Below are 22,131 nucleotides of genomic sequence, written 5' to 3'. Positions count from 1 at the left end.
TGGTGATGGGCAGTAGTATAAACCCCCTGAAATAGAATGGCATAACTAGACTTAATGTAAATGAAAATCAGGTTCTTACCCTCTGCTCTAATCCCTAGATAACACACACATTTTTATCAGTTTGTGTCTGATCATACTGGTTACTTAGGGCTCAGAAAGATAATTTGCCTAGAGAGGCAAAACTTAAACTCAGTGAGACTATTCTTGAATAGGGAAAAATATGATGTTCTCAATGAATGTGAGGACAACAGAGGATTATAATCTAGCCACATACATGGGAGACTTCATAGCTAATAGTTGGTCTGAGCTTTGAAATTATGCATTTATCATATTAATTTTAATATTTTGACTAGTTCACCATTTTACTTTTAATTGAGTGTAGATCTTAATTTTGCTTGGGTTCAAATCCCACAAGAAGTAGTTTGCCCTGAACTCCTACTGAAGTCAACTAAGGGTGTTGTCGCAGGGTCGAGCCTTAAGCACATGATGGGGTAGGATAAGCTTTATAAAATATTTAAATGAAACAAACATCACATTAGGGCACTGAATTTTATTAACTGCATGAAGATTTGCAAGGCAAACACTTATTTTTTCCAATGAAGTATAAAGAAACAAGAAATAAAGTAACACAACACGAATCCCTTTTACAATGCATGACAAAGATTCTCATTAGAACAAGAAGCATTGCTAACTTTAAAATGTTCGGGAGCTTGTAAAAGGCTCCAGATGGTCTTATGTTTTTTTCTTAGAGGCTATAGTAGATTTGGCTATCCATTTTCTATGTCTCTACCTCATCTGTTAAAATAGATTACATTTGATAACTGCTTTGCTACTTTCCTTGAATAACTTGATACCCCTCTCTTTTTGCCAATAGATGTAATTAAGCAATCAAAATACATCATTATAGGAATGCAATACACTTACCTGCACTTGAGTATCCCAGTCTAGTGATTCATTAACAACTACGTTGGGAAAATCTGGCCAAACCTAATGAGAGGAAGGATATTTTAAAAAACAATCCTTCTAAATTACACAGGCTGAAACAAAATTTATGACACACACTATGTTTTAGGCACTATGATGGAATTCTAAAAAACAAAGCAGCTGTTGCTCAAAAGAAATACCCTGATCATGCTCTACAAGATTTCCTGATCCTCCCTTCATCTCTAATTGCTTTCATGGAGACCATGTCCCATCACACATGACCCTTTCCATGCAAACCATCCCTAAAGCTGATGGATAACCAGATTCACTTTTTCATTGTTCTGCTGCAAATGATGCACCATTTGTCATCAGAAAAACATGAACCTCATTTGAACCAAGCTCAAACATAGTACGGTATATAATTAACAGGAATTGTGTTCTGTGCTCTGTTTCCACCACTGAAGATTTGGACTTCCTTAGAACATGGAGCTATTTCTGTTTTGTTTATTAGAGACGAGCCCTTAGGCTCTATAATACATAAATGGCACTGCATGGAGCATGGCATAGGCTTAATTGTGGTAATACATAAAAAAACAGCATCCAAGGCATACTGAGTGCCATGATGTCTCCTACAGAGGAAATCTCACAGAGAATGTAGGAAAGTACTTTGCTCCCCTTCAGAACTAAAGACTCAGCCCCAAAACACACCCAGGCCCACAGATCCCACCAGATCCATGCAGATCCCAGGGAAATCACCAGAGGTCATGGCCATCGTTGTGAAACAATATAGTTCCATACTGCTTCCCAGCTTTCCTACTCTGCCTCTCCAGTTCCCTGACAGGATCAAGGGCTTCTCAATAAGCCAATGGCACTGGAAAATTACTGTCAGTAGGATAATCCCACAAGTGTGGAGGTGAAAAGTGCCTACGCTGATATTGTGGCAGTCAGCTATAAATAGGAAAGAAATTGCTGTGGCTTTAGAGTGGGACATATCCACAGAATGCTGTCCATCACCCAGCCATTTCCTCCTATGCTTGGCCTACCCCTTCAGCAGCCAGCTATACTGACCCCCATGATTACCTATATCTTGCATGTTTCCCTCCAGAAAGATCTGCTGCTGTGCTCTCTATCCACAGAGCTGGAGGGAACAGTTTGGGTCACAGATACATGGGTGTGACATTTGCACGCTTCTTGTGTGCAGCTGAACCAGATGATGATTAACCCTGTAAGAGGGCAAGTAATAGTGCTACTGACCTCCTTAACAGGAGGGCAACTTTAAATAGCAGCCCCAACGCTACTGATTGAATCAATGCATCTCAGGTGTCCTGGCCCCAATCTCCCACTGGATGGTCCTATCCACTTTCTGGTTACATGGGCCCTCCAACTGCTTCGGAGGTTCCAGTGCAATTCTGCTACACATGGGCATACTGCTGCTGGAAGCCTGCAGCTGGCTTCCACCAGCAGAATCCAGTCAGTGAACTTAGCTAATATTTGTAGATCTTTTCCCAAGAGGACTTTACATTTGCAGCTATGCTGTGGGGTGAACATGCACAAGACATACAAATGGCTATTGTAGGAGAATTCCTATTTAATTTGCTACCGGCATTTAGTTTTAAAAGAAATACTTTTATTAAAAGAAAACTCTGGCAACCAATGAAAATAAGATCTCTCACCTACTTATGGAATAGCTTACTGTTCTCTTTGCTTTGTTACTTCCAAGGTCAGATTCATAGAGTTTTAAGGCCAAAATGGACCATTATGATCATCTAGTCTGACTTTGTGCATAACACAGGCTGAAGAATCTCACCCAATTATTTCTGCATCAAGACCATAACTTCTGTGTCTGCTATAGCATCTATTTTACAAAGATATCCGGACTTAAATTCAGGACTTCAAGTGAGAATCAACCATGTCCCATGGTAAGTTGTTCCATTGGTTAATTACTCTCACTGTTGAAAACGTGCATCTCACTTCTAGTCTGAATTTGTCCAGCTTCAGCTTCCAATTACTGCATCGTTTTATGCTTTTTTCTAGACGATTAAAGAGCTGCCTACTATCAGAAATCTCTTCCCCAATAGGTACTTGTAAACCATGATCAAATCACCTCTTAACCGTGCTAATATGATTCATATTTGGAAATAACATCTCTGGTTTTATCAAGTAATCTAAAAACAGTACCTTTCCCCATACAATTTCACTGCTATTGGGCCATTTAATAAAAACATCTTCCTGGACACCTCTTGTGTAGGCTAGATAATTGGTTTCGTTGCCTGAAATGGCTGGATCCTAAAATTAAAGAGAATACAATTTTACATTTGTATGGAGAACAATTTAATACACATCAAGAGTATTAGGTGAAGTATGTAGCTTGGTGATCTATGGCAAGGGAAAAAAGGGGATCTCAACACTGACCAGGATAATGATGAATCTCATTCCTTCCTTTTTCATTCTGTCAACGAGAGCTGGTAGTCCAGTGAAGTTTGGGCTGAGGGTAAAGTCCAATTGCCGATCCATGTAATCGATATCCGCGTATTGTACGTCCTGCAGTGCACAAAAAGAATGGATGTAAAGTGATCATCATTTTTGCTAAGTATGTATTTAATAACAATGCAGTCAAATTAAGAGAGCTGCTGCTTTTCTGTAAGTAAAATTGGAAGCTGCAGGATCTTAAAACAAAGGATGTCACATGAACATACTTACACACTCCAAAAATCAAGATCACTATGAAATTAGACCTTTTATCAGCTAAACTCATTCTGAAGTTTCCTATATATTAGAAAAATTTGCTATACACTAGAGAAGAATAATTTCCCATTTTTATTGTGGGTGGGTGGGTAGGTAGATGTCATTGCCATGAAATAGTGAGGAAAATGGACATGCACATCAGTGGGTCACATATTGAGAGGCTTCCATGTCATGCATTGATCTGCATCATAAAGTGAAGAAACACCTTCAGCTTGATGGATCATTATGGTGGGTCCTTTTGAAGATTCCTTTGTGTGGGTGCCCAGCCTCGGTCCTTCAATGATACTTCAGGATAGAAAAATGTAACACAGAATATATTTTGCATTTTCCCTCCTCCGTCTCCTGATCCTTCCTACTGGTTTCTATAACACTATACCATTGTGCCTAGGCACAACAAGAGGCCCCATTTCTGACTGGGGCCTGCAGGTGGTACTGTAATGCAAATGATAATTATATGAGAAAATGTAAGGGTGTTGGGGTAAAAGTTATGTACCAAAGCTGTTTGTCTCACAGCATTTTTTAAAAATGTTATAAGCCATGTCTGTGTGGGAGGTACAGAATAATTTCCACAATGGCATCAAAGTCTCAATCTGTGGAGCCCAAGGGAGATAACAAAAATTCCTAACAGGGACTCCAGCTGCACCACTCCCCAGCCCAAGACGATCCTGCCTTCAAAAGGCTAAATCTAGCCAGTGCCCCAGTTGTCTGCACCATGAACCCAGTCCTGTATTCCTTGCACCTCCATTACTCCCACTAACTCAATAAGACTTTTAAAAGCACAGGGAACGTAGGACTGATCCCAAAGCGGGTGCAATGTGTATCCATATTTCAGGAATATACAGACATTTGAATTATGTCAGCTTCCTAATTGCAACCATGCCTTATATAAGCTAATAAGATTTTAAAATATGAAATACAATAGTACAAAATAGTTCCAACTAATAAGGTCTAGCTAATAAAAAGAAAAAAGAGCACTATTGTTATTTCACTCAGAGTAAACAAAGAAGTTTAATTACAGTTTAGTGCATACACTAGTTTCTATTCTACAGTGGCTGTTTTTATTCTCCTTTTTATCAGGGGACAGTCTGAAAAACTGTATGCTACTGTTTGAACTCTAATTTAATTGGAATAACATACATAAGGTATCCGAGCTGCCTTCATTGCTTCGTACAGGTCAGAGATTTCTATGTCATTTTTGTATCCATAACGGCACAGCTGGAATCCCAAAGCCCAGTATGGTGGCATGACCGGTCGTCCAATCAGCTAACAACAACAAAATAGGGGTAAATATAGTATTGAAATCTGATGATAAAAGATATCAAGACCAAAAAATGTAATTAATTGTGACATCATATCAATCCTACTGCAGTGTATTCCTGAACAACAAGCTCTGGGGTTGGGCCCAACACCATGTAAAAGTCCAGAATTCCTCCGATAGTGCGATATGTCAGAGCAGGAGTTGGCTGGAATGTGACATCTGAAAACCCAGAAAGTGAAAGCAGAAAGAGAATGTTTAGATAATCCACTCTTTAAGGAAAAGGACACAATATATGAAAAAACTTCAGGAATAAAAAAAATTGTGATTTTTTTTTTTTTTTTACCCATTGCATTGCTGTTAAGCAAGAGGACTCCATGAGCATTTCCATCATTTTCTAAGCCCATGTAAAAAGGATGGACACCATAAGAGTTCAGTTTGTACTGCAAAATAAATAAAAATAATTGAATTTTCTACTATAGAAATACCCAAAATATTCATATATTTTCCATTTATTTATAGTGATCATAATAAATGATTGGACAAATAAGGTCAAGAAAATTATCAGAGAATCTCTTCCTCTGCCTACACACACTTCTAAAACAGACTGAGGTAAATATTTAAGTTTCCTACAGAAAGATTATTTTCAACAGTTTGACACTTTTGTACTCAATGTTTGAGAGCAATTGAGTAAAAAAAAAAAAAAAAATTGGACTACTGTAGATCCCTGAATAACTACTGATAACATGAAACACCTTTCCCAGTACAAAGCATTCCTATTTTCAAGCAGTTTTGTTCTGTAATCAGTATCCACATTGGTGACTCTCTTATTTGAAAGGCATTAGAGCTGAAACTGTAATTATCAGGGGACTATAATTGTGGTGACTGGAGTTGTGGAGAAGCAGCATATATAGGAAAGAAATGGTACAGAGCAATTGAAGCTAGATTAAAATTTTTGGCTGATGGGGGGGGAGGGAAATGCAGATTCAGCAAACCAAAAAGTTTCACAGATTCATGTCAGTTTCACTGAATAGTTTTAATTTTAAAAAATTGAAATATGTGTTTCAAAATTTTGAAACAAAACCTTTTGATTTTTCAGTCTACAACACTTTTGTTTCGTAACTTTCTTTCACTTTATTTTTAAAAAATGTAAAAGAAAAGCTTCAGCAAACTGAAGTTTTGTTTCAGCTCAACGAAACATTTAGTTTGACCCAAAGTTAAAAAAAAAAAAAAAAAAAAAACCCACAATTTTAGACTCGCTGAAATTTTAAAAAAATTTTAAGTTCTACCTGAAACAATTTTTTTCTGATTTTTTCAGAACTGCAAGGGAACCAAAATATCCATTGTGTGGACAGCTCTGAGAGAAATATGCCACCACTTTCATTGTTCACTTTATAGGGGTTGCAAACCTCACATCACCATATGTACTATTGCATATGATGCATTTGCCACTGTTCAGGTCTGCCTCAAGACTTGAGTTCCAATCAGGGTCTTTGATCATAACTAAAAAGACAGGATTAGAGACGGCCATAAGCTATACCCTGAAACACATTTTTCCACATCATAAACTACAGTACTTCCTGGGCCTGATCTAGTGTCCAACGGGACTTCTACATTGACTTCAATGACCTTGGATGAGCACTAATACTGGTCTCTCAACTCAAAGGCCTATGACTGAGATATGAAGTCTGCAAATCAGGACTGACAGGGCTGTATGGGATCTCAATGCTGGGCCTGCCTGCATATTTAGTCACACCTTTTATCTTTCCCCGCCAAGCCGGGGGAACGCAAATGTAGTGTAATGCCACCTTTGCCCCCTCCTCAGTTTCTGTACCACGCGAAGCTCATTCACATCTGTGGATCTGTCCTACAAGCCATAGCCAAAATGAGCCCGCCACCCCAGACAGAATTCAGCGGATTGTACATTAAATTCTCAAAAAGTGTCTGCCTTGATTCAGTTTAAGTGAATAGCAAGCTATATAGACCCAGAGGCATATAAAGCAAAGAAAGCATAGCTACTTAGAGAAAAAACAAAATCTGTTTCTACTTACACCAGGGGGCTGATCTTTGGCGAACATTCCCCAGGTGTTCCAGTTCATATCACGCCGAAACGTAGTGTGTTCAGTTTCACCAAATCCATAGACATACTCTGATGGAAGACGGGTAGAAATCTGAATGAACATGTCGCTAAAGTTGAAGCCAGGTACCTGAGAATCCCAACTGAAAGAGAATGAGAATTATCCCATTATCATCAGTAAAGGGTGGAAAGAATAAAGAGAGAATATTGCGGAATAGAGGTTTTCAGTGCTATGCAGGGCTCAGAAACAGCTAGTACATGCCCATATACTGCACTAGCACTGCACTGATGTTTCCATCCTGTCCTCCAGTAACACACCTTTCTTTTACAAAAAAAAAAAGGATGTCTCTTACTGTTACAGTTGCAAAGAACACATTAAAAATGTGAACCAAATGTAACTGATGCAGAGATGTGTACGAAAGTTTGCAAAAAGCCTGAAACAACAGCTCTGAGAGGCCATCGATTTCAGTGAGGTGTTTCAACAATTTATTGTAAGTATCCTCTCATTTTGTCAACATGTTTGGCAGAGCTTATTTTGCTGGAGCTGCTTGAAACAATATGATCACCTTCCCCATCTGCCCCCTCTACAGTCCAACCCCTGGTGCCACATGTGATTTAGTCAACAAGGAGATGTCATTATTGTTTATATCAGACTTTTGCCCGGTGCTGAAAATCTACTTTTGAATCTCATTCATTGCAAATGAAGTGTAATTCAATTCATTCTTTGTTGTTAATCTGATTATGATCTGATAATAGATCTTCTGAATAATTATGCAGTTCCAGGAGAGCGAATGGTTAGGGAATGGTATGAATGGGGTTTTTTCTGGTTGGCCAAGCATTCACTACAATTCAATTTTAAGTACCTTAAAAGAACAAATTGTATTACAAAATACATAAGCCATTTTCACAACTGCATCACATTGTTGAATCACATTCAATTTGTGGCCCACCATAACCCCAGATTTTTTCTGCAGTACTACTGCCTAGCCAGTTATCCCCATTTAAGAGTTGGGCATTTGATTTTATCTTTCCTAAATGAAATACTTTGCACCTATCTTTATTGAATTTTGTCTTGTTGATTTCAGACCAGTTCTTCATTTTGTCAAGGTTGTTTTGAATTTTAGTCCTGTCCTCCAAAGTGCTTGCAACCCCTCCCAGCTTGTTGTCATCTGCAAATTTTATGAGTACATGCTCCACTCCATTATACAAGTCATTAATAGAAATATTGACTACTACCAGATCCAGGACTGACCCCTGTGGGACCCCACTGGATATGGCCTCCCAGTTTGACAGCAAACCATTGATAACTACTCTTTGAATACGGTCTTTCAACTGGTTGTGCACCCCACTTGATAATAATTTCATCTAGACTGCATTTCCCTAGTTTGCTCATGAGAATTTCATGTGGGACTGTCAAAACCCTACTAAAAGTCAAGATATGCCATGTCTACTGATTCCCCTATATCCACTAGGCCATTTTTCCAGTAAAAGAAGGAAATTAGCGTGGTTTAGCATGATCTGTTCTTGAAAAATCCTTGCTGGTTATTCCTTATAAACCTATTATCCTCTAGGTGCTTACAAACTGATTGTTTAATAATTTGTCCCAGTTTGTTTCTAGCATTGAAGTTAGGCTGACTTGGCTATAATTCCCAGGGTCCTCTTTGTTCCCCTTTTTAAACATATTTCACCCTTGTAGCAACAATGGAAATTTTTTACATGAAAATCGTATATTTATGTATTTTCCTCTGTCTTTAATATAATGCAACAGCTAGGAACAAGGAGGAGAGTCTCTGTCTGATATGTACTGTACCCTCTTCCCAGAACCCTGCCAGAGTCTGAACGACAGTCGCAAACAGCAAACCCCAAGACATTCTTCAGTGTTAAGGAGGGGATCAGAAACCCACTTCTTCATTTTGGAATGCCAGCTTCAGACCATGAACAGAGGCAGCTGTTTGTGGTTGCTTTCCACAATCCCTGGCACCTTCCTGAGACATTTTCCTCCCTTTGCCCACTAAAGGTAAACCCATGTCCCCCAGGTACGACCCTGGGGGGAATAAACTGTTGAACGGGGTAGTGGACCAAGAGGGTTACCCTCCCCTGCCATAAAGTTCCAGTGTACCCCATTACACTTATACAGCATTAGACTAAGTCCTTAGTTATCGCATTTATGCGCATCTTCCAGAAAACAGCTCTAGAAGCAACATTGCATAGAAAACATCTCCTCTCCTCTCTTCTCAGTGCTTACACTTCTAGGTCTGTCTCAGTCTCAGGTGTAAGGTCTCTCCATCTGAGTGTGTATCAGCTTTGAACAGCTGTATCAGCATCCGTAATTCAAAAGATTTAATGTTTCAGGGTAGCAGCCGTGTTAGTCTGTATCCGCAAAAAGAACAGGAGTACTTGTGGCACCTTAGAGACTAACAAATTTATTTGAGCATAAGCTTTCGTGGGCTAAAACCCACTTCATTGGATGCACAGAATGGAACATATAGTAAGAAGATATATATATACACACATACAGAGAACATGAAAAGGTGGAGTAAGAGGCTAATTAATTAAGATGCGCTATTATCAGCAGGAGAAAAAAAACTAGATACCATTAACTTCGGTTTGAATAGAGACTGGGAGTGGCTGGGTCATTATACATATCGAATCTATTTCCCCACGTTAAGTATCCTCACACCTTCTTGTCAACTGTCTAAATGGGCCATCTTGATTATCACTACAAAAGTTTTTTTCTCCTTCTGATAATAGTTCATCTTAATTAATTAGCATCTTAAGTTGTGTTTTAAACATAAAAAGCAACATATAACAAACATACAAAATTTTCACCAGAAGATTTACTCAGATATAAGCCAACATTTTTGGTATTTCCACCTAGCACATATGATGAAAGAGCACACACTCAAATGATTACACTGACTGGCTAAATATTGGAATAGCATCAGGTCAACATGTATAGGAGAAGTAATAACTTCTAACCCTAGGGCAGGAAGTCCTGCTGTTGTAAAAAGTGGGAATGCTTAGATGGTCTCAAAAGGCTACTTCAACTTTCTTTCACATCTGGGAAATTCAGGCAAATTCTATGTTCTGTCTGAAGACCTTGCAAGTAACAAGGCCCACAAAACAACCACACCTACTGATCAGGGCTACCTGCATCAGTCACCATCCCCTTCCCATTTGGAAAGATGGGGTCTGGTCTTTCCACTGTCCAATCCCTATCAGTTCTGGCCTATGTTTAGGTAGATGCCTTTTTTCTGGACAGATATCTTCCCATTTCCCAACTGCTGCAGGTGCTAAGAAACCACACCAAATTCCCTGGGAGAAGTTAAAATACCCTATTGACTGGTATTAACATGCAGACAAACAGACAGAAAGGCAGAAAGTGCACTGATTGGAAGAGGCAATTTTGACCACTGCTGTCAGGGCCACTTGCCCTTTGTTCTGAAAGTTTCAATCTTGGAGGAAAGGGGATGTGGGGGGACACCTACTGAAGAACCATATTGCTTAAAACCCAAACAAACAAAACCCCTAGCACATACAAAAAGTAAGCAAAAGGGTGTCCATTTACAAAAAGAAACAGAACAAACAAAAATCAATCAATCATAACTCATACCAAGAGATGAAAGTTGCAAGTAAAAATATCTTACAATCACAACCTTGATGCTAAGGGGAAAAGTAAATCACAGCACCAGGCAAGCAATAAGATTTGCTGAACGTCTTTTGTCATAACCAATAATTACCCATGCCAAAGACAAAAGAAAACTGTTAATTATTCTATTCAATTGAAACAGGGGATTGCAGAGGGAAATAAAATACTGTCATTAGAGTCACTCTACCACGAGATCTAAAACTTACAATAGCCAATTATGTGAGGTGATAAGGGAAACTTCTTGGCCATTTGGTGAGGAAAAGAGATGTTCCTCGATGCTATTAGCCCTAAGAAGTTCAGTCCATTAACAATCAGTCTATTAGGCTATTAACTGAGGCAAGTGGTCAATGGTTAGGCATATCCCAAAAGGAGGGGCTGTCATTATCTGACTGCTACCACTAAGGGGAGAAAACAAGAGGTAATACACCTAGCACAATACAGTGGAAGCTAACATGATTTGACTCAACCTAAAATAAAAAATGTTACCTAGAGCAAAAAAAAAAGAAAGAAAAGGATTCACTTACATAACTGTCCCTGTGCTTTTGCGTCGAATCTGGATGCCGAATGGATTGTTCTGAATCGCTACTTCATAGAGTCTATTCTCATATGTACTTGTGGGACTGCTAGGGATATTTAGTGGTACTGGAACCTCATATCTTTTATTGTTGTAATCATAAATCTATGAAGCAGAAATCAGTTCACTTGAGTGCATATAAAATATTCAAAAGATCCATACATCTATGGCACTTAAAAGTTCAATCGCTTTTTAGAAATATTACAAGTTCAATCACTATTCTCCATATTAATTACAGGGTACACCTCTCAGACTGGTAGAACTTTAAACAGAGGAAGATTTCTCACAAACTTTTTCAAATGCAACCAATATAGTTAAAAGACTTGAACAAACATTTAGCTAAAACAGATAAAGAGTTGTAGTGTGAGTGTGTTGGGTAAGGCATTCTCTTTCACTATCAGTTTTCTTAGTTATATCATTATAATTAAAATAATAGATATATGGACTGGTATATAAGAAGCAATGAAGGCTGAAGAATCTTTTGTTTTGTTCAAGAGATTACTGTTGGTTAATGTGGCCCTGAATTTATTTTTATACATAGTAAAGAGGATTTTCACTTTTTCATACTTTTAAGCCACCTTTATAAGTTTTTTGTTAATGCTTTATGTTTTTTGCTATGCTTACATACCAAGTCTATGTTCCCTTTATTCTATAGTTTGTTTTAGTAGGTGAATTCAATATATGCAAGCACAAAAGTTATCATAACTACAGTAATACTTACTGTTAATCCATAATACTTATATCCTAATGATAAAGTTCCTCAAGATTCTCCAAATTCTGATTGGTTGTTTGGGTGCTTATACACTATTACATATGATTAAGTTATAAGAACTAGGACATAAGCTCTTGTGAGGAGAGGATTTGGCTTAAACCCAAATAACAGCTATTTAGCTAAATGAAGAAACCTACCTCATCAGGTGGAAAAGTCAGGGTAGTCAACCAATGTACAAAAAGCAGACAACTGATTTTAAAAAAAGATAATTTATATAAGAAAAAAAACTTAACCAATGGAAAATCTCAGTTCACAACAATTTCAGAATGAATTTACCTTAAATTGCAGCATATTGTTCTCATGATATTTCACATCCAAGCGAAGTATATTGATAGGAGTAGTAGAATCCTTAGCACGGTTAGCATAATTACCATTTCTGTTGAGGTTCACTGATAAACCTGAAGAGGTGTATGTAATTTGACTGACAGAATAACCATAGTCAGAAGGATAGTAACAGGATGGATCATTACCAGTGGAGACAGGCTGAAAATTCAAATATATTGTAGATCAGTAAACAGTATTTGGGAACCTGAATTTTAAACCTTATTAAAAGAGAATTCCACAAGACTCCTATTTTTAACATGAAACTATTTCATGTCGAGCTCCTTGAAAAGGTTAATGTTACTAGAGTGTTCGGCAAAGAGGAAACGATCAATCCTTTCAACTCCATAGCATATTGCATCTATTAAAAATGCATTTATACTGTTCAGGCAAAGTTGTATGAACAATTTAGATAGAAACCCAAATCCATTCAAAATTAAGAGGGGTGGTTCTACCTCATCCTTTCAATTTCAGCCTAATTCCACAAAGATATGCAGTCTTGGGCAGCTGCTGTTCATACAATTGACACACCATTCCTCCACATGGTGCTGGGATCTCTATCCTTACTATTGAATGTCTTCAAGAGAACATCTTCAAGTGTCCCCGCTGTCCTCTTTTGGTCTTCAGAGGCATATCAGGGTGGCTGCTCCCTGAAGGCTTTTATTATTAATTAATTCTTCTTATTATTCTCTAGAATAATGTTTAAAATTCCCATTCAGGGTTATAGGTTAGTTATTTTCTGAGAACTGACAGCAAATGACTTCCAGGTTCCTGCTCTAACTGAAAATGAACATCCAAAAATAATTAGTCTGTGGTAAGCATGATGTGGCTTAATGCAGTAAACTTTCAGCTCTGGGTACCTAGCTTCAAACTCTGTCTAGTTGTTCTCAAGTGAAAATAAGTTTGCTGGGCACATCCCAATTCCCAGTGGAGATTTATTCAACTGCACAATGCACAATTTGATAAGATTAAGAGTCTCTATTTTTTAAAAAAAGTCCCAGCTCAGAACAGGAATAAAATTTCATTTTACACAGAGACAGACAGGCCTTTTCAAATGTTCATCATCCCAAAGCATTTCACATAGTGATGCTGTATTACAAGTATCCAGTGTGAGTGGAGGTAAACACAACAGCCATCATGGCTGTTATGTTCTCAGGAGTGGATTGCAGAGAATATTAGACTTCAGAGCTAGAGATGTATCCAAGTTTTAAAGCACAGATTTAGATCCAGAAAAGAAAGTCACCCAAGTTTGAAGAACTTCATATCAGCTGTTCCTGTCTGAATCTATTTTACAAAGAGAGATCCAAGTCATTAAATTAAAAACTGGATGAAAACTTCCTTAAAGTTCAAGGGTTTCTTCAGATCTCATGTTCCAGTAGAGCTAATTTTTAATTAGAACCTGTTTTATTGAGAGTATGGTATGCTGACGAAGGCAGATTGACCTGCAAAAGGCACTCTGAGCTGAAGTGCAGGCGAAGAGCTGTATGTGGAAGCTTTTATAAAGTCCTATCTATTCTGCATAATTATAAGTATTATTTGTCCCTGTCTTTTAAGAATACCACATCTTCTTCTATTTTTAATATATGTTGGTCAAATCCCAGCTGTTCCAAACTGTCCTGGTTCCATTGAAGTCAACAGTGCTATGATATCACGCACCAGCTGACAATGTGGCCCCTTGTTTTAAAGAAGTCTTGTAAAAGGAGAAAATTGTCAGACTAATTCCCTTCTGAAATTGCCTTGATTCATCTTTTTCATCACAGCAAACCATAAGGAAAAAGATAAAAGTTTCTTAATTTTTTACTCTTGTTCCCTGTTAGAGAAATTATTTTTCCTCACCTTCCAGATACAGTTCAAGGCTTCACAATTCTGTTGTGTTGCATTGGGGCTAGGGTGACAATTAAATTTTTCATTGTTATTTAACTCTTGATTCCATTCCAGTAAGTATGATTTTCCTAATTCAAGTTTAAGCCCAGTTACATGGGTAACCTGTCAAAAATTAAACAAAGAACAATTATTCAAACTGACATCAAGCCAATGTTGTCTTCAACCCATATAGGGGCAGATCCTCACTGAGTGTAAATTGTCATAACTCTATTGACATTAACAGAACTATGACAACATACTCCAGCTGAGGATCTACCCCATGAATACTTAGTTTATTAATATTTTTAAAATGAGTGAAAGCTAAAATTTTCAGACTTGAATTCTATAACAAGCACCTAAGTTAATACTTAAGCAAGTAAATAAAAGTGGCTCAGTACTTACAGCTTCCACTGAAGTTTATAACGAATAAAAATAAGACCACTGTTAATTAGGTGCCTAAATATGGATTTAAGTGTCTAATCTTAGACACAATTACTATAATCAATTTTGGGGCTATTTGTCTTATTTCTATCATTTTAATTTAGCACAATCACCTGTAATAGTTAAAAGATGGTGCAGAAACCAGATACACAGCAGTGCCAGGATCCTCAAGTTCCTTCATGAGATTTGTCGTGAATGGCAGCTCAATGGGGTTTTAAACTGACTACTTCTTCAGCACATACACCTGCCATGTGGCCGCCACTCAGAACTCATCCTGATGAGGAGTGCTCGTGGCACTGATGCCTGAGAAGCTTTAAGAGCCACGCACATTTTAGTTTTTAAAGGGACCTTTTGAGCATGGATGTTAATGTCAAATACTGGTTACCTTGTGCAAATATGACACTCTACTCTTTAAGTCAAATCCAGCCACCTGGGGTTCATACACAACTTCTACTGGCAACTGAGAGTTGTAAGTGTGTGTCTGAGAGCAAAACTGGCATGCATTTTTTATACACTTGAGCATAAGACAATTGTATCTTTAAGTGCCTTTATTCTGCAACAAAATAGATTTACTATACATGATTACATCTAGGACCTCATTCTATTAAGCACTTAAAAGAAAGTTTATAAAATTCTTAAGATGGTTCTGAATTCAAATATTATTTACCTTATTTGAAGGATTATAGCTGATATTATGAAGAGAATTCTGCACCACACTATTTAAAGACACAGTAAGAATTGTAGGTTGAAGGGGCAATCCAAAGATCTTGATTTCCTCAAACACTAAGTTGTCTGGATCGATGTAGTTCATGTGCAAAACATCCATTTTTAAACTATTCTGAAAGACAAGATATTCAGATTATATTGTCACACACAGTCTGTACGGTTTACTGGAAAGAGTCATGTTTTGTTTTTCGAAACAATTCTTTACAATGCAATTTATAAAATGACACACACACTTTTTTTTTCTTCCCCTTAGTATCTTCTTTAACTGGATATTTCTTAAAGACCATGGTCTATAAAGCAACATATGTTTAACATAAATAAATATTATATTATGAACACTATGTTTCATTCTTGTAATTTGTACAATGTACTTCAAGCTTATCTTTTACTTTTTTTTAATTTATTTTCTTAGAAATAAGGAAAGAGCAAATGAGGGACATGAGTCACTGAAGTGTTGAGGTGGCACTCTTGACTTAATATCCTATTTACTTTGATACAACAGGATTGAACCCTATTCAGTCACAGCAGGTACCCAATTCAGAGATGTCAGTGTCTTCTGTCAGGTGCCGAGCGCTTTCAGCTTCCACTGACTGAATCACTGAATTGAAAACAAACACTAGATCTAGTGGCTTCATCATCATCTAGGTGGCTGTGGAACAACCACCAGGATAGCACTTTGGCTGTCATTGCAACCATAAAATCATAAATACACTCAGAAAAATCATTCTTGTGAAGGTTGAAATGCACTATAAATCTCAGCATCTCCAACCTCACCATGATCTGTCCATCTTTGGCTATAATACCCAACCCTCTCAGCTTCAATCCTAACCCACATATCAGATCCAGAGTATAGCCAGCTGTCTGAGTTCAGAAGGGAGGGAAAAGCCATCAATAAAACAGAGGTTTTCTATTCTTTGTTTATTTAAAAAAAATGATTAAACTTTAAAGGACCAGATTCCCACATAGCTCCATTTACTTCAAGCTCCACGCTCACTTTGGGAAAGCATACGGTGGAGAGGAGGAGAGCATTTCTGATTCAGATGTATTTACCCTGCCTATGTAGGGAAAAACCCTGGTCTCATTGAAGTCAAGGGCAGAACTCTCATTACCTTCAGTGAGACCAGGATTTCACCCCTAGTTTATGGTCTGCAGCACAAATGTACTAGGGAAATGAAGATAGTTGGTGCATTCTTGAACAGGGAACTATATTTTCTTAGCAATTTACCTGTCTAATAAAATGTCAGTTATTTGTTTGTTAAAACCAGATGTTCTCCATTATTGATTGAATTGATACATGGCAGCTTTATGCAATGAATTAACCTCTCTTTATTGACTTTCAATCAGAGCAGGAAATATGCCCTTGATTACAATGTCTTTGTAAGCACAAACAGTAAATGATTATTAAATACATGATATTAATTACTAATAAACTTTTGATTACTTATGCAAAAACAGCAATGCTTGTGTGTGGATTCAGGGCTATGGAAGACTGATAGCCCTGAACATAAGCCTGTGGTTATGCAGTGATTCCCAGAACAGGTGCATCACAAGTAACAGAGAAATTTTCCCCACAGTATCCAACAAGTGCATCTCAGCTATGACCTGAAGGAACCAGTTACATAATTTATTCTCTGCACAAATCAGGTCCTTGGCCTCTCCGCTAAGAATGCAAACAAGGCGACCACTTAGTTCACACCATAAAAAATCACCCCAGTGCACTCTTTCTCCACTCATGTCACTTAATCAGCATTAAGACATTTACACTATCACATTCCCATCAGTCAGTAGCTTTCAGTCACAACGGAGCTGTGCTAGTATCAAACAGATGACACACTAGTAAAAGGCTCTACATCCTATTACCTGTCCCCAGAACCACTCAGTCACCAGGAAAGGATACTGTTAAATTCTATACACGTCAGTGTCATGGTATAATAATAATACAGACTTATTATGTGAGACAATTAGGATTTTTTTAACTTTATTCACTCTCTTTTTGAGTGAACTGAATGCAACCATTAAATAGCTGCTAAAAATTCTTGTTTAAATCTAGAAAAGACAAAAGAGACTATCAACTATCTATGTACTGACAGCCTAATTAAACTGCTGACATTCACTCCTTATAATAAAAATTAAAAATTGACACCTCTAAAATGCCAGCTCATTGGCTTCATTATACACCACTGATGTAGGGAAAATACTTTAGATTAAGAATAAGGAAAAGAAAAATGATAATCAGATCTATGAAGGTATTCACGGTTCCACTCCTGTGCTTCCTGTGAATTTCCTCTCCACCAGCTGTTCCCCTGGGTGAATTTCAGCACAGTAGAGAAAGGAACACCACCTGAATTAATTCTTACCCAATCAGAATTATCTAGGTTTGGAATCCCCATGGATTGAGGGGGACAATGCTGTATACAGTAGTTCTGATCCTGGCCCCACCACTCCCTTAAAAGACCCAAGTCCAATGGAGAACGCATGAAGGGGCTTCTGTGGGGTCAAAGAAAGGAGTGAATGATGCAGTAGATGCAACATTCCTTCCCTACCCTAGTTCTTCATCCCCACAGAATGGACACATTCAGCCTTACGTGCAGACTTTATGACTCTTTTTAATGTGTAAGAAATCATAGACTTGCTGTCCTAATAAAAGTATTATTTGTTAGCAAATACATGTGGGATAGTTACATTTATTTCTACTGACAGAATATCCATCTAGAGTCTAACCCCCCCCCCCGCAAATTATGCAGAAATAAATTAAAATACATTTTATAGAACCCACGACTACATTTTTAATAGAACTGCATCTCCTCCCTTACTCAGGCAAAACTCCCATTGGTATGTTGAGAGCTGAAGGCAATCATCATCTTGCAGTTCTACTACTTGATAAATAGTTGTATGTCAATTTTATTATCTATCAGGAAATATGGGTTTTTTTATGATATCTAAAAGTTAGTAAAAGAACGAATGAAACATGATGCTCTGATTAACTGAAAACATTACGGATTAAAATGAACACAATGAAAATAACATTATGAAAAATTACTTACATTGGTAACTGAAAACTGGTAATGAACGTAGTTTTTAGTTTCCACTGTATCTAAAACATTGAGAGAGAAATGAACATTTTCTAAGCACAGTGCAGAAATTACCCAGCATTACTGACAAGTTGAGCATAGGATTCTGTCACAATTAGAAACCAATAGACTGCTAAATTATTATTATAGTAACACCCAGAGGCCTGAATCAAGATAGGGACACAACTGTGCTTGGTGCTGTGCAAACTGATATAAAGACATAATTCCTGTCTTGCATAGCTTCCAATGAGGGACAAATGAAGATTTACTAAACTCTTTTGCACACCCTGATGTTCATGTAACTGATCTTACATTATGGGGATATTGACCTGGTTTAAACGCATGCTCTTTTTCTATTCCTTTTAAAGAGCAGAATGTTAAAGAATGATTACAGAAAAAGCTGTTGTAAAGGCAAACCTGTGGAAACATTGACTACAAAGTCCTTATGCTCTAAGGCAAAGCATGCTTAAAGACAATGCTTAATTGTAAGTGGTTAAGTGCTTCACCAAGTCGGGATATAAATAAGGCAAAGGTCCTGTGGGAAAAAACCAGCATGTGCAGCTGGTGCAGTGTGTAGCGTGTGTGTGTGTGTGTGTGTGTACTCGCCATCTCAGTGCTGATATTCCCTAACTTTTGAGTGTTTGACTTTGCAAAAGTAATAACATTATTTGAGCATTGTTCTTTGCCATGCAATTGGCATAAAGAGAGCCTAAACTTCATATTCATCTGCATTGTAAGTAAAATGCTACTTGCCAGAAGGATTGTATACACTTTCTTTTAACCTTATATACATATTTCAAAGCTAACTCCTTGAAATATTTTGAACAATAATCCAAAGAGTTTATCTATTATACTTATACTCTACATAATGTAGTTATGAAACAGGGAATAAAATACCTCACTGGCAGCAAATGTAAGAGTTGACTACTAAACACTTCAGTGTTGGATTTAAAAAAAAAAAAGACAGACATGAAGAAGGTTGTGGTTGCTAGTAAATTGTGAACAATTTCTAAGGAAGATTGCTACTCATAAGCTTTTAGGAAGACTTGTTTTAGAAAATGATCAAAAAATCATAACAGTTCATATAATTTTGTTTCTCAATATTAGTACAATAAAATCTGAGTTATTTTAGATCTTGAAAATGAACATGTTTCCTCTGTAGAAATATCAGCAACTGCCCAGGGGCATCCGATATTTATTGCAGCAATTATCAGCCAAATCACAATGCTTTTTCTTTAAGGCAGCCCAGAGTTCCATGAGACTGAAAAGAGCATGGACAGTTTGAAAGGTTTTGCATGACTCAGGATTGGTAGAGTCAAAACAATAAGAGCTGGATTCTATAAGTAGGATACGTATCTATTATTGCATAGATCTTTAAAAAACACTTTCAACAATATAAAGCAAAATCATCATACAATAATCCTTCTGAGCACAAGCAACCCCACTTTTTGGCATCCAGCTAGCGTGGTGCCCTCCTACTTGAGATAGTGAAATAACTTCCCCTTACTACCCCAGTTCTTCAATATCAGGACACAGAGACTCAATTTACAGCTAATATTTACAGAGTACAATGTGATAGTAGGGAATTGTAGACTGGGCACTTTATACTTGAAAGGGACAGCAGCGAAACCCAGAAGAGAATACAAGCCCTTCACAGCTCAAGTATATGAAGGAAGGCAGACTTCCTAGGACGATGGAAGTACTGTTGAATTGGGGCTGAGAGAGAAGTTAGGATGATGTAGCCAGCCAAGTGTCCCACAATGGGAGAATCAGATGGGCAGCACCTTCTGGTCTTTCCTCACAATTAGGTCTGCCACTCAGTGAGAAGTTTAGGGTTAGTGTGGACCATTTGGGGACCGCTCCCATCTCCCTCTCAATTAAAAACTGATGTGTGAACAGGTGAGTTGGTGGCAGGGGAACAGTAGCAGAATCCCAGAATCTTTCTGAAGATGGTTTATTAGGGAGACTACATTTAAATTTTCTCTGAGTTCTCAAACTTGAGCACATTTATAGAGGTCAAGGATGATATATTCAACAGTTTTACACATAAAAAGATATACACTATCTGAACATAGAGGTTAGAATGAATTTCAGTACTAGACAGTCAGTACCTGACAGAATCATAGACAGAAATCAGAATAGTTAACACGAGTAATCCTATATAACCTTCCCACCACCTTTAGATCTTAGCCCTGAAAACATTTATGTACAAGAGAAGTTCCATTTCACTCAGTGAGAATTGTGTATAAAAACACTCAAATGCACAAGTGTTTGCAGGACTAGAGATGAAACATAAGTGGAATGACATAGTGTAATCTATTCTTGACCACCACGGTGGTGCTTTGACCATCTCCATTACGCATAAGTCCTTATTGTTGAGACACTTCTCGTAAAATTCCTTCTTAAATTTATCCAGCATGGCTAAATCATGCTCAAATGCTTTTGCTATTCCCTTCTCTCTATGGATAGCACAAGGCTGTTGGATTAAAAATGTAAGGTCAGAACTTCCTGAAAACCAGGTATTCTTGAAATACATTAGTTTTAATGGGCATATGCCATAAACCACAGCCTTAGCTTTTTTATACATATATAAGGTGCTACAACAGGTTACAAACAAACAATAAAAACTATCACATCCTTAAATCTTTTTTTAATAAAAGCCTGAGCGTGCAATAAAAGGTCTTCAGGAAGTCATTTTGGAATAAATGTTTAAACTGCTTGCTGGTTTGTCTAACAAAAGTATAATAAAAAGGACAAAGGCTGGGATTGTCAAAGAAAGGATTTACGTGCCCAGATCCTATTAAATTTCAATGGAATTTGGGTGCATAACTCCTTAGGCGCCTCTGGAAATCACAGCCAGTTATTTTATAATTCAAATTCCAAACTCCTTTTATTTTCCAAATTAGCTTTAATCTCAACATTATCATGACGCATTATGGTATTTTAAAGGGATAAAACTCAGATATTTTATTTGGCTGAGTTGGCCATTTGATAGAAATGAAAACATATATAAATTATTATTTTGATTCAATTTATTAAACAAAATCCTGCTACTTAGGTGCACTTAGATCCTCCTACTTTTTGTTGAGTGTGTTTACAGTATCCAGAGCAGCTGGACCCTCAGCTCTGATTAGTGGCTACAAGTGCTACAACAACAATACAGCAACGACCCTAGAAGGCATTAAGGCTTATTAACATTATCAGTGATGACATATTTGTTTGTTTATGACAGCAAAAGCATAAAGTTCAGTATATAGGGCAAAATCTCAGCTTCACTGGGTGCTCAGTACATCTGAAAATGAGGCCATTTTCAATCAAAGATGGATTTAGATGCCTCACTTTTAGTACTCAACTTTATCACTTTCTGTATTTAGCCCCATATCCAAGGGTATGTTCACAGTAATTCAGATGCGTGACTGCAGCATGTGTAGACGTATCCGAGCTAGCTTTGCATCCACTGGAGTTAATCTGGATTTACAACAGCTAATTTGAGAGTAGAATTCACCTCTTAGTGTATTAAAAATATCTCAGCAATGTGGTATACAACTTTGGATTTTTTAAAGGTTAATATAAACCTTTTTTAATATTAACAAACAAACAACAATTCTAACAAGCCTTTCAGCACCTTCATTGTGAATAGAACATTACATTTCCTCCACTTGAGGTTGCATATCCAAACCCTCACTAATGTCCCACTGAACTATTCAGATGAG

The 22,131-nt window shown here is 37.4% G+C and overlaps 1 protein-coding gene across 1 annotated transcript in view; it reads right to left on the bottom strand.

Moving 5' to 3' along the window:
* Window positions 1–22,131, bottom strand: part of SI (sucrase-isomaltase) — a 205,953-nt gene that overhangs the window by 138,818 nt on the left and 45,004 nt on the right. Inside the window, exons 23-34 of the mRNA XM_043522682.1 lie at window positions 18,392–18,441; window positions 15,289–15,459; window positions 14,154–14,303; window positions 12,273–12,479; window positions 11,175–11,329; window positions 6,976–7,144; window positions 5,271–5,367; window positions 5,034–5,146; window positions 4,807–4,932; window positions 3,337–3,465; window positions 3,103–3,210; window positions 925–987 (exon numbers count right to left, since the gene is read on the bottom strand). Coding sequence (XP_043378617.1) covers window positions 925–987; window positions 3,103–3,210; window positions 3,337–3,465; window positions 4,807–4,932; window positions 5,034–5,146; window positions 5,271–5,367; window positions 6,976–7,144; window positions 11,175–11,329; window positions 12,273–12,479; window positions 14,154–14,303; window positions 15,289–15,459; window positions 18,392–18,441 — 1,538 coding nt within the window. The remainder of the gene's footprint in view (window positions 1–924; window positions 988–3,102; window positions 3,211–3,336; window positions 3,466–4,806; window positions 4,933–5,033; window positions 5,147–5,270; window positions 5,368–6,975; window positions 7,145–11,174; window positions 11,330–12,272; window positions 12,480–14,153; window positions 14,304–15,288; window positions 15,460–18,391; window positions 18,442–22,131) is intronic.

This window comes from Chelonia mydas, chromosome 9 (genome assembly GCF_015237465.2).
Source record: "Chelonia mydas isolate rCheMyd1 chromosome 9, rCheMyd1.pri.v2, whole genome shotgun sequence".
NCBI classification, from domain to species: domain Eukaryota; kingdom Metazoa; phylum Chordata; order Testudines; family Cheloniidae; genus Chelonia; species Chelonia mydas.
This window is presented reverse-complemented; position numbering and strand designations above follow the sequence as displayed.